This window comes from Opisthorchis viverrini (assembly GCF_000715545.1).
Source record: "Opisthorchis viverrini unplaced genomic scaffold opera_v5_418, whole genome shotgun sequence".
Taxonomy (NCBI): domain Eukaryota; kingdom Metazoa; phylum Platyhelminthes; class Trematoda; order Opisthorchiida; family Opisthorchiidae; genus Opisthorchis; species Opisthorchis viverrini.
In genome coordinates, this window is record NW_008752079.1 from 239,145 (window position 1) to 255,761 (window position 16,617).

The following is a 16,617-nucleotide window of genomic DNA, read 5'->3' on the forward strand; positions in this document are numbered from 1 at the left end:
CGTTTAATTAGATTACGCTTTTGTTGTAGCAAAACAAAGCTATCGAAGTGAATATACTGACCTTTCCACGTTTGCTTTCTGTGAACTTTGTGTTCTATGGTCTCGACAGTCTTCTTTTTAATATTGACACCGAGGAAACTTAACTTTCCGTTCTGTTCTGACTCGATGGTAACCTTGATATTAGTACGGACTGAATTGAAACTATTAAGCACGTCTCTTGTGTTGATAGTTAAATCGGCAGCTACGAAAATGTCGTCCACGTATCGAGGATACAATTTTAACCGTGCAATGAAAGCGTCTAATTTATGAGTCTCCCGGTATGGCCGAGGAAAAATCTACCAACATGGGACCTAGAGGAGAACCCATCGCAACCCCGTCTTTATGTCGATAAATTTGGTTGTTGAAAGTAGACTGAACATTGTAGGTACAAAGAAGCAGGAGCTCCGTGATATCCGAGATGGGAATATCAATATCTTTACCGTTGCACCCAATCAAGTCACAAACGTAGTCTGTTGTTTCAGTGAGTGGTATGTTGGTAAGCAATGACTCGATGTCCAGGGAGAATATGGAGTGTTTATCAACCCTCAAATCTCTGAACTTATCGAGGAAATCAAAACTGCCTGTTAGGCTGTGTTTCGACATTTCTCTCCTGATTGATTCTAACAGGCTGAAAAGCCATTTGACCAAAACATGGTAAGGAAAATTAGACATATCGAGGATGGGCCTGAGAGGTAGGCCGGGTATTTGCACTTTTGGGAAACATAAAGCGGATGAATTGTTGTGGAGTGGACACGCTCGAAAGTATTGATATCAATCTTTCCGCATTGTTTAAAACGTCTTACTACTTTGGACATCGCTTATTCAATCACATACGTCTTGTCTTTCTCGGATTCCATTGAACCTGTCTGGGCGGATGGCATTTATCTTATCAGTGTAGTCGGATTTGTTCATCAAAGCAATTCCTTGACCTTCATCAGGCTTGGATAGTAAAACTTGCTCGTTTTTCTTTAATCATTTCAGACTCTCTAAATGTTCCTCTTTTGAAAGTCTTTTGGGTCTGGGTTTGTAGCCGAGGTACTTGTAACACGGATTGACTAACGTCGATTTCTACACGCAGTTCATATGGGGGTACTAGCACAGATAGCTGATCATATAGATTCTCAAATTGGACTTGAAGCTCGAGCTGGCAGTTTTCTCAACCAGGACAACAACATTTTGGAACTAGTGACAAAGTCTAATGAAGGGTAGTGTTCAGCATTAACGAAGGAAATTGTGCATGTACCTTTCTGGATTTGTCGGAAACTTTGTGCATGGTGTCATAGGTTAAAGCTGGCTGACGAGTTTTCTATCCTTGCCTTCTGTCTGCTTGGCAATAATGAGTCGAACGTATGAGTGACACGATACGAGAGAATATTCGGGAACTAGGACGAAAACAAGCCCACTATGCAGGTGCACCAGAAACGCTGACGATATCTGATCGCGTAGACTTCAACGCATATGTTCGAATCATTATGGCCAAACAGACGGATGCCAGAGAAAAGAAACTCGTCGGAGGTGGCTGAACTGACCGACTGATTGACTGACCTTGAGGATTTCCAGCTTCTCTGTTGAGTGTTTGGTGGAGTCTGAGAATCTGGGTATGTTCCCAGCATTCTGAGGTTACTTTCAGAAATGTGACCTTCCTCACACAGATTAACCAATCAACCCACGTAGAAACTCATCACAATTATTAAATACCCTCCGGAAACTAGAAGAGCAACCAGATGTGGAGAAACTAACTAGCTAGCTGCACAGTGGCAATGTTCTGTCAAATGAGGATGAAATGTTTGTAATCTAGTTAACAGTCTCAGCGGAAAACTTACCGAAAGCCGGTAAACTGGCTAGGGCAATCCATATTTAGATTGATTGTCGAGGAACTGGCTTGACCAACAAACATATGGAGGCCAACATGGTTGAAGGCATGCTCAAAGTGTGTCACCATGAAATCTACCATGCCGCGCGCCCTTTGCATGCTATCCACCCAACTGAAAGAGGAGAACAATTGAGCATCCCAAGAGGTGAAGAGAGAACTTAAGATAAACCGAGTCTTCTGAGCTTCCAAGTTGCGAAGCTAAAGGCCCAAGACGACCTGCTTAGAAACTGGTAGAAATGGCGGTGCAAAATCGAACCATAGGCTTATTCGTTTGTTCGCTAAACTTATCGGTTTGATTGCATATCCGAGGACTGGGCCCACCTGACGAGTCACGAGAAAGGTAAGCTCAGTGCTCGATCCTCCGCTGGTAGGTTTTGCTAGACTGTTAGAGTTTAGCACAGACAATCGGCAAGTTTTCCATTTACCACCCGTCTGTTGATAGTATTTCATCGTGCAATCAATAAAACCAATTCGGTGGTTTCAATATTCAACACCACCTACATCAGTGTCAAGTTTGTCCGTGAGTTAGCACACTGTAGAAATCCTGGATGTCTCGCTAAAGCGGCGCACCAGCGGGTCAACATCCCGGACTATCTACCTTTAATATATTGGGTAGGTCAGTATTGTGGGCTAAACTTTCCTGAATGTTTTTAACACCGTGATCCCGAGTCTGGATAGCCGCTTAAAAGCCCAATGCACAGCCAAACCAAAAAGCTAATGAAGGTGAGAATCAGCTGACGCGTAAAGGCGTTTCAGGGGACCAGGGACTGATGAATCCCAGGAATGACCTCAATGTAGGTAAATCCTTGGACGGAGGCATTAGTTTGACGGCATCTATGTTTTCCGAGTCCGGATTTGGCCATGACGATCAATTATGAATCCGAGGTATCTGATGGAATCCATTAAAAACGGACACTTTTCACTTCTGAGGTGGAATCCATAGTCTTGGATTCGGTCCAGCACTTGACCGAGACTTTTATGGAGATTTTGTGGGTCAGAGCCGATGATGATAATATCGTCCAAATAAGCAACAGCGAATGATAGTCCTTGTAGCATGGTGTCCATTAGCTTCTGGATTATTGCCGGTGTGGACTTCACACCGAATGGTAGTCGGTTTTATTGGAAAATTGAACGATATCCATTGATTGTAAGTAAGTGCATACACTCGCTTGAGACTTCACTTTGCAAGTACACATCAGGCTACATTTTTCACCGTTTGGCCGAAATTGAAATGTGCCTTGATGATCCCCTAGTGTCTCGTCGCGACCAGTTGAAAAGTCTGCACATATCCTGACTTTGCGGTTAGGCGTTTTGACTACCACAATCGGTGCTGCCCATTCTGAATGACTGACTAGTTGAATGATTCCCTCGTTTTTCAGTTTCTTTGGCTCTTGATCAACTAAAGGCAAGACAGTAGGCGGAACGGACATCCTTAGGTGAACACAGTTTTTCCATTCTGACGTTGAACACTTTCCGAGAGTATCGCTGAATACCCAGAAAAGAAGTTATTCTATCCATTTCGAGGTTTGAGAGACATCCGAATCTACAAGGTTGTATACAGTATTCATGGGAATTTCAAACAGCTTCAACCGGTCGATCCATTCCAGGCCAAGAGGTCCAAATGTGTTAAATTGGTCAAGCAACATAATCCAGTGAAATGGATATTGTTGCACAGCACAGAACAAGGAAGCACACCGGTCAACTGTAATTTTCCGCCAGAAGCGTTTGATGCAACACGATTTGTGAGGTTGAAAGAAGGATTTACCCATCATTTCCCACGTACCTCTGGAAATGACTGGGATTTCGGAGGCGGTATCAAGTTGCAGACGTACTGATGTGTAGTTTAGGAAAGCTGACACAAATTTCCTCTGACGTTTCCAATCCGCGCTGAAAGTGGCTAGTACTGATTTAGTGCATGCATTTGAAGGACGTACTATTCGTTTGAATAGTTTGTTGCCTTGTTGAGAAAAAGATGTGCGACAACACTCTTCTTTGTGTCCTGCCTTGGAGCACTTCCGACACTGGTGCTTCTTGAAATGGCAAAACGGATAAAGTATGGGTCAGAGCCGATGATGATAATATCGTCCAAATAAGCAACAGCGAATGATAGTCCTTGTAGCATGGTGTCCATTAGCTTCTGGATTATTGCCGGTGTGGACTTCACACCGAATGGTAGTCGGTTTTATTGGAAAATTGAACGATATCCATTGATTGTAAGTAAGTGCATACACTCGCTTGAGACTTCACTTTGCAAGTACACATCAGGCTACATTTTTCACCGTTTGGCCGAAATTGAAATGTGCCTTGATGATCCCCTAGTGTCTCGTCGCGACCAGTTGAAAAGTCTGCACATATCCTGACTTTGCGGTTAGGCGTTTTGACTACCACAATCGGTGCTGCCCATTCTGAATGACTGACTAGTTGAATGATTCCCTCGTTTTTCAGTTTCTTTGGCTCTTGATCAACTAAAGGCAAGACAGTAGGCGGAACGGACATCCTTAGGTGAACACAGTTTTTCCATTCTGACGTTGAACACTTTCCGAGAGTATCGCTGAATACCCAGAAAAGAAGTTATTCTATCCATTTCGAGGTTTGAGAGACATCCGAATCTACAAGGTTGTATACAGTATTCATGGGAATTTCAAACAGCTTCAACCGGTCGATCCATTCCAGGCCAAGAGGTCCAAATGTGTTAAATTGGTCAAGCAACATAATCCAGTGAAATGGATATTGTTGCACAGCGCAGAACAAGGAAGCACACCGGTCAACTGTAATTTTCCGCCAGAAGCGTTTGATGCAACACGATTTGTGAGGTTGAAAGAAGGATTTACCCATCATTTCCCACGTACCTCTGGAAATGACTGGGATTTCGGAGGCGGTATCAAGTTGCAGACGTACTGATGTGTAGTTTAGGAAAGCTGACACAAATTTCCTCTGACGTTTCCAATCCGCACTGAAAGTGGCTAGTACTGATTTAGTGCATGCATTTGAAGGACGTACTATTCGTTTGAATAGTTTGTTGCCTTGTTGAGAAAAAGATGTGCGACAACACTCTTCTTTGTGTCCTGCCTTGGAGCACTTCCGACACTGGTGCTTCTTGAAATGGCAAAACGGATAAAGTACCATTCACCACATTGCCCCGTATGGCGTAGGTGTCTTACTGGATTCCACCGATTGCTTCTTCGCACCTGTTTTCTTGAATAATCATCGAAGCGGTATGGCCGGACTGAGAAAGATGATTGCGTTCTATCATAGCTGTGTCGTGCTTCAGATTAAGCAAACGTTGGCACTCCGTGGTAACGTTTGGAGGATCAGTCTTGCTTAGAGATCGAGTTCGGATTTAAACATCTCGTGGTGACTTTCATTTCCGTGAGTTTGTGTCTTTCATATAAGCGGTTCACTATGCTTGCAGACGTAATGTAGTAGCCACTGTCAGATTTAACCAGATTCAAACAGCTATAGCTGTAAAAAAAAGACTGCTCGCAAAAATACCTTTCAAGAGTTGTACAAGTTCATCAAAGGATGTGTCTTCTGGGGAGTTGGGAAAATAAAATTAATAAGCTTGTTGTGCTCATTTGTTTCGGGCTTCCGTAGTAGCAGTCATGATTTCCAACTATTGTCCTAATCCGCAAATTCCGTCCAAAAGATGTCTTTGCATCTTCGGAGCCATGGTTCGAAGGTGGGATTGAATTCTGTATTGTAGTGAAACTCAGCCACACTGTTTGCAACAGCGTCAACAGAGGACTTCTTCGTTTCAGTCGTGGTTTGGTTTCGAACTTACAATTGCTAAAGAATTTCTTCGTCCCTGACACATTATGACCCGTCCCGGGATACCACTGTTGTGACCGATGCATCCAGCTACGGAAAAAGCCATAGTCCATCCCGCTCGATCTTTGACAGCTGCAGAACGAAGTTACAGTCAGATCGAAAAAGAAGCCCTGCTGGTTGTTTTTACTGTGCAAAAGTTCCACAAGCTGCTTTACGGTCACAAATTTACTTTAATTACTGACCACAAACCATCATTAGCCGTGTTCGGATCCAATAAAGACATTCCTTGCTATTCTGCTAAACGACTTCAAAGATGGGCCACAATGTCACTCGGTTACAACTTTAGCATCAAGTTTAAATCTACTGACAAGATCGGTCAGGAGGGTGCATTATCAAGACTTTTAGAAAATAGACCACCGGACTCGGAAGATTCAGTTATAGCTCAGATCTCAGATGAACCGGAAATACGATGTACACCCAGGGAAGCCATCAAAGGTACTCTAATCACATTCACAATAATTCGCAAGGCAACCATACAGGATCTGCTGTTGAGTCAAGTAAAGAAGTATCACCATTCCAAGTGGTCACCAAACATCAAAAACAAAGACTTGGTTCAGTTTTATCCAAGACGATCGTCACTTTCCGTTGTCGACGATTGCTTATTGTTCGCAGAACGCGTTGTCGTACCGGAGGAGCTGCAACAGTTCATAAAGGACATCCCGGTATCAAACGAATGAAATCATTGATCCGAAGCTATGTTTATTGGCCTCATATTGACAGCCAATTCGAAACGCTCGTCAAATCATGCCACCAATATGCGTTGACTTCAAAGTCTCCTAGAAAATGTGAGCTCCGTTCTTGAATGCGTGATCAAGGATAAATTTGGACTATGCAGGTCCCGTGAACGGTCAAAGTTTTCTCATCACCGTGGACAACAAGTGACGGGAGATGTTTCTCATGAGGACAACGACGACCACAGCAATCAGTAACAAGTTACAAGAAGTGTTCAGACGTTTCAGCTAGCCCGAAAAGCTCGTATCTGACAATGGGGCATGGTTCACGTCGTCCCGTTTCGCTAACTTCTGTCTTGCTGATTGAGTTGAACATGCTGGAACGCCCACACATTGCCCACAAGCAAACGCCATGACAGAACGTCTCGTGGATACTTTCCAAGGAGCTTTGCTTAAGGCGGAAGGGGAAGGAACCACAGCAAACATCCTACAACAATTCCTCTTAAGGTGTCACCTGACTCAAAACCCATCCACGCAGTAGAGCAAATCGACTGCAGGGACATTACTCTACCGCACTCCTCGAGGAACCTTTGATTTTCTGAAGCCTTCAAAGGAGTGGGTGGCATCATCAAATAAAAAATGGAGTCTCACCATTATTGCAAGTATGGTGTGACCTGGCGACGGGAACACTTAGAAATCGAACTCCACTGTCAGTGCCTCCACTTTTGAGATCCGTTTTATTGCAAGACAAACGAAAATCATTCCAAGGTCTGACTTGTTCTAATGAGTATCTGCAGACGGCACTTGATTCTATTAATGATTTGCTATCTTGTTAGACTTCCGGAAAAAAGTATGCAGCTGAAGCTAAACGACAACAGCATCTTGAATATTTGCTGGCCTCTCACTTATGTATCAAGCATCTTTCGAGGTTTTCGAAAAACGTTTGGTGACAACTGGTAGATTTATTGTTGGGCAGCGTTTCGCTTTTGGCACAAAAGCCTCGTCAGGCCGACACCCAACAGAGATTTAGCTTGACTTAACAGATTGGTTCTTCTTCCGCCTTGAATCTCGACCCAACTCGAAACCTAGTCACTTGGCCTGACGAAGCTTTTGTGTCCAAAGCGAAACATTGCCCAAGCAGATTGTCACCAAACTGTTTCGAAAACGATGACAACTCACTCGATTCCAAGCATTTTTCACCTAATTGAACATCTTTTGAGGTATTTATTAGCCTTTAATCTGTTTTCCTCCACCATATATCCCAGACTGCCAAGTTCAGTCACGTTCAGTGACAAAATGGTGATTCCTCGATGCCTCGTGACCACGAGGATTCACCAATTCCAGTGTATCTGTATACTTCTGACGACGAACAAAAAAAGATAAGCGAGCATTTGCTAGTGTAGAGACTAAAGAAAGAGAGAATAGGCACCAAAGTCGTCATTCTCGGGCAATTCGTCCGCTAAAACCACCGCGTCAAACTGGAATCAATTTTCTGGGCCTTGTGCAGAGCATTTCAGTAGAAAAAGAGGAGTATCAGGTGCAGAGAATAGGTCCGGCCGAGGCGGTTGTTATTCGCTTTTAGCATACTTATCCATGTAAGCTAAAGCAATTTAACCAAAGCCTATTGTCACTCTCGTCTAATCGTTATCTGGAGTCTGAGTAGGTTGCAGGCCGAACCACTGATGGTTGAAATTGAGCCGGACAAGTTTGTCAAAATAACCTGACCGAGAATGGTCGGTATGAACCACCCACGATATGGAGGTTTTCGTAGCTAAATAAGCGAGACCATCTGATATCAGTACCCCCTGTTGTGGGTCTAACTGATCAGCAAGGTCCCACTCTTTCACTCTCGATTTTCTCACATCTGATGTAATGCTACTGTACTGGAACTGAAAAGAAAGCTTTGTTGTATAACGTTGTTCTCCTGAAAGACTAACAGACACATTTTGAATACTACTTATAAGATTCATCACTGATGAGATGGAGTTAAATCATGACTGCTCTGTACAAGCCTTCCACGAACAAATAAGCTCTGTTATCAGATCAACCTCAAGCATCAAATACCGGAAAAACAGTAGGATATTACTACATACTGTGTGACAACCAATCACAACCGAGTATTTTATTAACACAAGGCCGTAGGTGGTAAGCTAGTTTAGAAGGGGCCGGTTCGGTAACAATCAAGGATCAACTGAATCAGTGTAGTAAACAAAATTGTATATGCCTTCTGTAACTGGATTATGGCAGCATAGAAACGTGTCTGCCATGATTTAATCCCGTACTAAAAACCACTGTCCTTAGAAGATACAAGCAGGAGCCTTCAAGTGAGAGGTATCAGAAAAATTTTAAGGACCTAGCGGGCCTAATTCACTATGTCAAGAAGCTGTCGAGCTTCGCAAGCTACGTCAAATCTGATCAGTACAAAACTTTTATCTAAATAGAGATGTTCAAACAAGATCACTCCTTACAATCCCGCTTAACAAAGACGGGGAGAAATCCTATTAATGTTCGATGGCACGTATGCCCCTCAGATGGTCCGAAACCTGAGTGGTCAGTAATTCTTCAATAATTCTTATTACTCGTGAGTAGTGTAGCGTATCTGCCTTAGCTTGGGATTGTCAAGCTGAGTGGTGAAAGTGACGGATGAAATCCGGCATTATTACTAATGACCGTTTCTCTTTTGCAAGTAACCAAGTGAGGTCAGTCAGGAATGTACCGTATCGAGTTTGAATTTTTTGTTAGCTCCCATAAGATCTCAGAAAGTTTCTTGACAGCATATGTCTAGACGACCTTCGACAAAACGGGCTGGAGAAATCTCCGTTAGGCACATACAAACCGCATATCCAATTTTATGCATGAATTAATGGTGTGGACAGTGCAGGCACTAAACGGATTGCGTTAAGAGTGAGTGTCATTCAAACGAGGGTACAGAAACAATTGAATCAGGCGCTAAACGAAAAAAGCTGATCAGATGTTTCCTGCATACGGACCTGTGGAATGAAATCTACTAGGCTAATGAACTGTGATGAACTCCTAAAGCTTTCGTGTTTCGGGACAATATCATGAAAAAGACACATGATGGACTTGTCTGAAGTTCACTACACCGATCTGCAGAGTTTGAGGGCTGAGCGTGACACTGTTCTAGGGAACACTGGGGAACACTAACAAGGCAGCCACAAGCAATCGGACAGGAAAGTAAACATCTCATATGCACCTTAGTTTTAAAAACCGAACATTCCCATGCCTCTCCCTCGAACTTTCATGGATATTCATCGACTATCACACGACTGTAAACGAACGCTTCAAAGTAGTTCCACAGGTTCCGTAATAAATCCCACCATTCATTAGATGCGATGCGGAGTTACGAGAAAACCACATACTACTCGCGTCGCATCAGTAGTCTCGGCCGTTGTACTACGAAGTTGCGTATCTCTTTGAAACCAGTCTAATGCGCTTAAGTCATCTTAACACAAAATAACAGAATGGCTCGTGAAACCTTAGCAACGTGATAATGATAATTTATCCAACAACACTGTCAGTGAAAGTCATCATTTAGTATCTTCTCCGTCGACTTTGAACATCGTCACAGACGCCTTACATCAATGGACACTAGTTTTCCATTCACGAACGCGCCCTTAAAGGAGACAGCGTTTGTGTTTGTCACTCTATTCAGCGCAAACATTGACAATACTGATACACAGATGACACAAATAAGACAGTTGTTCTTTTTGTGCACTAATCGGGGCGAGATGGACCGAGTGGTTAGAGTGCGAATTTACTGACCGGAAGGTCCATGGTTCGAACCCGAATTCTGCCTCTCGACTTCCCCTGTCTAGACTTGGGCAACCTGGCAGCATCCCAGCCCTCGTGCCTCCCCCCTGTGGCATGGCTACAGCTGAACGATTTTTGTGCACTAAAAATGCGAGTTTCAGCCTTCAAGAACCCTGTTGTAAGCAAACGGAGGGGCGAGGCAGCTTTCAACTGATGTTTACGGCTATTCTTGAATAACAAACACATCTCTTTCGAAACGCAATGTGTTGCATAACGACTTATACTTCGAGAATTCACATCGAATTTCTATTGGAGTTTCTCAACAATCTGCACCAAAATGCAAAGTTGAGCATCGAACACGAAGCTAATTCAGGAATACCGTCGTGAGGATGGTAAACACGACGGCAGCCTCCCGATTAACTTCCGGGGAGACTGCTGCAATTTTCAGAAGCGCTGGTCATCGGGAAACATAAAAACCTAGTTTGTGACGACTAAACAGTGCCAAGAGTATCACTGACACCAAAGTATGATAAGAAGAATGAACCATGAATTTCTCCGGGTACTTAAAGCATTCCCGGCGATTTAGTTGGGTTTCCCACTGACACAAAATTAACTTGCAAATGAGAGTATTTCGGACCGACTTCCATTAGCAGTGACTCGACATTCCACTCCACTAGGGGTCGAGATGGCTCAAGTGGTTAGAGCGCGAATTTACTGACCAGAAGATCCGTGGTTCGAAACCGACCTCTGCCACTCGACTTCACCTGTCTAGGCTTGGGCAACCTGGCAGTATCCCAGCCCTCGTGCCTCCTTGGTGTGGCATGGTAGCTAGGCACCGAAAGGGTGCAATAGGTGAACGATTATTATTATTATTTATTACCATACCACTACACGAAAATCCATCTTGTTTGCGGACATCGACATGGATTAGTCAGTCAGTGTTCCACCACTCTAGTCTCAATGAACACAGTAATCTTAGAAACTTGATAAAGAAAAGTATATTCTATACAAATGAACTGAAGTCGCAATATACTAATGAAACAGGGGATAAACAAACAGACAGTTATTTTTCATCTGATTCCTCCCAGGAGCGAGGAACTCTTTTGTTTTTCCAACCAGATGACTCCTTTTCCACTTGTTTGTAAAACTCTACAATCATGGGCTCATCGATGCTCGTACGTTGTTTTTTAAGCTGTGTTTTTATTTGCATGTAATTCCACAAGTAGGCCACAGTAATAGCAGACAGAACCAAAGTTCCAATTTTGGGAATCGTCCGGACAACGAAACGTGATAGTTTCGATTGCATAACTAGGCAATTTGATGTGACGGTCCAGGCTGGAAATGAAATTGAAAAAATTGGATTACTCGTTAACTGGAGGTTTGACCTACAGACGAATAGAGTCGAAGTGATAATGCACAGCGGGACTTCAGTCTTTGACAACTACTGTTGTTTTACTATCATGCAGTCACGGTGGGGGAAAAAGATGTTCAAAGATGGAACAGTGAATACATTAGTTCAAATACCCCGCGGGCAGCTGATTAATGTGCTGAGTAAAAACGGAGGGAAGTTTGTTGGTACGATATTGTGATTAACTCCCCTTTAGGGAGAGACAACGGGAAAGTACAGACTAAAAGTTGAGGGGAAAGGGGTACTGTTAAAATACGCCGCTCCGGACCAATCTGGGGGCGGATCTCTTGAGGATATTCTTCCCAGTGCTTGGCTTGCACGGTGGGACGAGACAAAAAAGGGAGACCTTGAGTTCGGCGCAATCGCCACGGTCACCATCGGGAGAGAGTGCACACTAGGTCTTACAAGAGTGTTGTTGCGATGTGTTGAAGAATTAGAACCATGCCGGTTCTCGACTAGTCTTTGGGCGGTGCTGTTCTATTGCCTGCATGATATGTCCATCATCGTGTGCTATCGTGGCCTTAAAATACAATCGTCTATAATGACACTAAATCTGCTCATTGAAGTTCGTTGATTGAGATGCCCCAGACGTCCCTGAAGTAGGCCAAAACTAGGATAAGTAGCTGTGATAAGAATAAACTGTAAGAATGTCACTCCTTCGCTTTGCACACGGCCAGAGAAAGGCGAGCTCGCTTTCCAACGACAAGAGTAAATATGCTGCATGGGAGTGCAGCTGGGTTGTGTTAATGAGTATTGGAATGATTACAATACCTGGAAAGGAGCGGCTTTGGCCTCTATGCTAATAGATCTGTCGTGCTCCTGTACAGTAGCTCATCGGTTTTTGGTTCAAAACCAGCAAAGCGCCGGAAGAGTAGGGCACGAGGGCGGAATACGTGAGTCGAAAGACAGCTCAATGAAGCATCTACCAAAGTCAAGTGATATCACTGATAAAAAATAAAGAGTGCGGAGTGTCGCAGAGAAAGTGATGTCTCTGATTGATGACCTCTCCTCACTTCATAAGATTGTGGATTTAAATACAGTTGTTATGCTCTGTAGAATCTTGACATCAGAAGGCTTCAAATGAAGTGGGTTTCACTGGTAAAGATCCGTACACATCAGGTTAGTTTTTGGGGCGTCCCTTTGGAACACAAAAACTGTAACTGCTAGCATGTCACAGCTCGAAATCCTGCTTCTACAGGCAGATCGAATCATCAGAGAACATGCAGACAGACACATGGATGGAGCGACCAGGTTTTTGTTCAGTGGTACTCCAAATTCTTTCTGCAGACACCACTTGCTCTAACACACGCCCAACCGTTCCGAGAATATCATCTAGCCCCAGAGTATCCGGGAGCTAGCCCCACCGAACTGAGGATTCGTCACTGTGCATCGGTTTGAGTCCTTATCACTGAAACAAAAGGTGTGTAGATGAGCAAGATGAGCACCAGTAACGAATCTCAAAACATACTGAAGAACTTGATTCGGATCACTCGAGTCGACGACCATGTACACCGCTACATTCTTGATTCAGTACTCATTCATCTGACTGGATTCAACCGACCAAAGAGTGGGACCATCAAAAACTGTACCAGCACTGTCCTGTCAGTGAACCCTGGAACACCAATATCCAGGCGTCAGTTGGTGTATCCCAGATGTGTTTGGAATACGTCCACTGAGTATTTAGGAGAACTATGTTTCAGATAATTTATTTTGAAGTCCAGTACAGTGACATTACATCAGGCATGAGAAACGCGAAGACGAAAGCGAAGGACATCACCGACCAGTTAGCTAGGTTACCGGTACCGACCAATTTCATTCGGGTCAACCAGAATAAAATTGTCCGGATACTATAGGTCACATGACTCATTTTGAGCCATCAGCCGTTGGGCCGGAAACTTGCACAGGATCTTCACTATGATTGGCCCAGATTGGCTTTAAGCAAATTGCTTTTGTTCCCATAGATAGGGCCTTCAAAGTCGAATGATACCAGCCCCAGCTGCAGTTAATATTCTTGGTTTGTTTCTAGTGAATTTGTACTGGGGTAATCAACACCAAACCAGGAAGGTTCATTCTTTTGATGCATCGAATCGAGGCAGCTGAATGTCCGAAAACTGCACCTTCGATGTTTCTTCTTTTTCCATATCGAAAGGTGCACTTCTACCTTCTTTGGCAGTTGTTTTGTCGTTTACCCAACACAGTCAGCTGAATTTCAACGCTGGAATTGTTGAATGAACATACTTGTGGCCGTGGAAGTCAGCTTGTCTTTGGGACTTTTAAGTGTTTCTCATTGAAATAAATGAAGAGAATCCGACGATGATGTTGGTGTTCTCAGCCAGATCAGTCGACGTAGATATGCAAGTGTGAACACGTTCGCCTGTTCAGACGTGATGATTCAGATGCGTCCAACGTGCGTCGGTGGAGTAGTGGTTNCATGTCAGATGTCCGGGGTTCGATTCCCGGCACGGCCATTGGATATGCACTGATGATCGCTCTAATATAAGAGCGAGGCTCGATTCCAGTGCTTCCCTTTGGTGTGGACTCACTGGAACAATTACGCCAGAACAGGAAGACGACCGTTCAAACGAGAGTGGTGTGGCTATGAACAAAATACGCATCCCACAAAACCCCAAGATTGCAAATCAAATAATATGCTGTTTCAGGTTCGCAGTGACTCCATCATAGTACACTGTGGTGGAATCGGATCTCCAAGTGAAACTAGAAAGAAGCATTCAGGAGGGAGGATGGCTCTCAATTGGTTACCCTTTACACAGTTAATCAACCAGTGGTGTATGCCAAAAAGAGTGGCTCGGAATCTCGGCGTGAAACATGTACGAGGACCGTGTGATTGTTCGGTGGGCTATGCTCGATTTGTACATTATGCTCGTCTCCGCGCGACAAGTCACAATTGTAAGCGATATTGACCTACCATGGCTCTGTATCCCTTTCCCTTCCGGCTAAAGACTCTTTGGGAACAACTCAGACATGAATAGGATTATTCGCTGGACGTATTGAAAAGTTATAGATTTTGCATCTCTGAGAGATCCCAGGAAAGGCATGAACTCGATACTGAGATTAAACATATATCTTGTCCATAGACTTCAAACTGGCTATGCCCCACACTCCGTAGAGGTTAAAGATAGGCGCTAGAGTGATCACTCGGAAGGTATCAAAATCTTACAGCGCACAAACTGAAAGTGTCATCTTTCACTTCGCGTCCCATCTCATAGCCTGTTCAGTGTTGTCTCGCAAGTTCCAGTTACGAGGGGTGCAACGCGAACTTTGGATGACAATGGAGTAGCCTAGTCCTATTTTCTCCCCCACAGAGGTTGATCCACTACACAGTACTCGACTACTACCACGTAGGTGCTCCCAACAAATACCAGTGACGATTCAAGAGCATCAGTCTACATATATGTTTGAGGACAATTCAGATCTTCAAATCAGAGAACCCAAAGTTCACAGCCGTGAAGCAGGACGGTGCTCTTCCGTTTCAGTGAAATTCAACCTTGTACCATCCGTGACAAACCCTGATCAAAACTAATTTACTTCGACCGGTAAAACCTATTGTCACATGACGCTTTTACCATTGTCGAACAACTACAGCGGACGTATAAGCTCCAGCGTGACGTACACATTCCTGGAACCTGAAGTCCGCTGTAAACGCTGGAGGCGTCCGACGAAGAAGTCCAAAGTTACGGTAATGAAGTATGTATATTCAAAACAAAATAATACCATTCAAAGTATGTACATAATTTACACGGAATGGATGCCCCTTTGAAACTCAAATAAGCAGTTTCAGTACTTTCTTAGCAATGGCAGTGTTCAAAGCCTGGATCACCTTGTTGACCACATCCATATGCTGTTTGGATTTGTGCAATTGACCAAGTTGACTGAGAAACGACTCAACACTAGTTTCTGTTATACGTTCTGTGCCCTTGGAATTCGGGTCGTTGACAGTGGTATGAGGCAGAACAATCTGAAGTGAAACAATAAATAAATAAATAGAGTAGTGATTGCGTCAAAACCAACCACACCGGGGGGGGGGGGTCAAATGTTTCACGGTGAAGTTCCGATATTCGGGTTCGCGATAAGTGTAAACGCAAAGCTGGATTATGATTAGCCAATAAAGACTTGTGAATAACTAACAGGAATTGAGTGGACAATGTGCTGGGAGCGAGTGCCAAATGGGTAGAAGGACCACAGGCCTATTACCAAGTAGAGAAACAGCAGCTGATCCACTGTTCTAGCGCGTTCCGAGTGTGGAAATGAAATAACCGTACAATGATTGTTCATGAGCATCAGGTAGGCCAAATTGACTCCATCGCCAAATCGAGATGGCTCAAGTGGTTAGAGCGCGAATTTACTGACCGTCGTTCGAACCCGACCTCTGCCACTCAACTTCCCCTGTCTAGGCTTGGGCAACCTGGCAGTATCCCAGCCCTCGTGCCTCCTTGGTGTGGCATGGCAGCTAGGCCCCGAAAGAGTGCTCATCATCATCATCGACAGCATGACATCAGTGTTCAACACCAATGCTTCACTGCCGTACAACCATGACTTATTTGAAAGCCTTATTGTAAAGAAAAGAGTAAAGGTGGACGGGGGAGCGACTTAGTGCTAGCTTAACACAATCATTCCGAGGTGCCTACACCTCCAGACATTCACTCAGGCAATCTGGATAGAAACTGACAACAAGAACGCCACTGACATCGGTTGGCAGCCATATCTTGTAGTGTATCCAACCAGGCACAGTGAGGATCACGCGGTCCCCATCCTGGAAGGCGAGTAGCACCGACAGCACCCAAGCGTTTCGTGATCTCCTTCATACTCCTCTGCCAAGTCAAGGGTTGGCCACCTCTCTGTTTACGCCACTCCGAATTGGGCATGGAAAACAGCACTCTCTTCGGCAAACGATGGTTCGGCATACGCAATACATGTCCCAACCAACGCAGCTTCTGGTGCTGGACACATTCTTCAATGGAAGTACCCGTTACACAACCGAAAACACGCTTTCTAACTGCCTCGTTACG

The 16,617-nt window shown here is 44.2% G+C and overlaps 3 protein-coding genes across 3 annotated transcripts in view; 1 reads left to right on the plus strand and 2 right to left on the minus strand.

Annotated features, from left to right (window-relative positions):
• Positions 1 to 6,823: 6,823 nt before the first annotated feature.
• T265_10902 (hypothetical protein) lies at positions 6,824 to 14,272 on the plus strand (the record flags this gene model as incomplete). The annotated part of the gene is made up of 5 exons (XM_009177413.1): positions 6,824 to 6,948; positions 10,201 to 10,360; positions 10,860 to 11,178; positions 13,895 to 13,997; positions 14,029 to 14,272. The coding sequence occupies 5 exons, from the start codon at positions 6,824 to 6,826 to the stop codon at positions 14,270 to 14,272; spliced, it is 951 nt and encodes a 316-aa protein (XP_009175677.1).
• T265_10901 (hypothetical protein) lies at positions 11,246 to 13,673 on the minus strand (the record flags this gene model as incomplete). The annotated part of the gene is made up of 2 exons (XM_009177414.1): positions 11,246 to 11,517; positions 13,628 to 13,673. The coding sequence occupies 2 exons, from the start codon at positions 13,671 to 13,673 to the stop codon at positions 11,246 to 11,248; spliced, it is 318 nt and encodes a 105-aa protein (XP_009175678.1).
• A 1,011-nt stretch (positions 14,273 to 15,283) lies between the features above and the next one.
• T265_15292 (hypothetical protein) overlaps positions 15,284 to 16,617 on the minus strand; it is a gene marked incomplete at both ends in the record, with an annotated part of 7,096 nt that continues 5,762 nt past the window's right edge. Inside the window, one exon of the mRNA XM_009177415.1 lies at positions 15,284 to 15,566. Coding sequence (XP_009175679.1) covers positions 15,372 to 15,566 — 195 coding nt within the window. The remainder of the gene's footprint in view (positions 15,567 to 16,617) is intronic.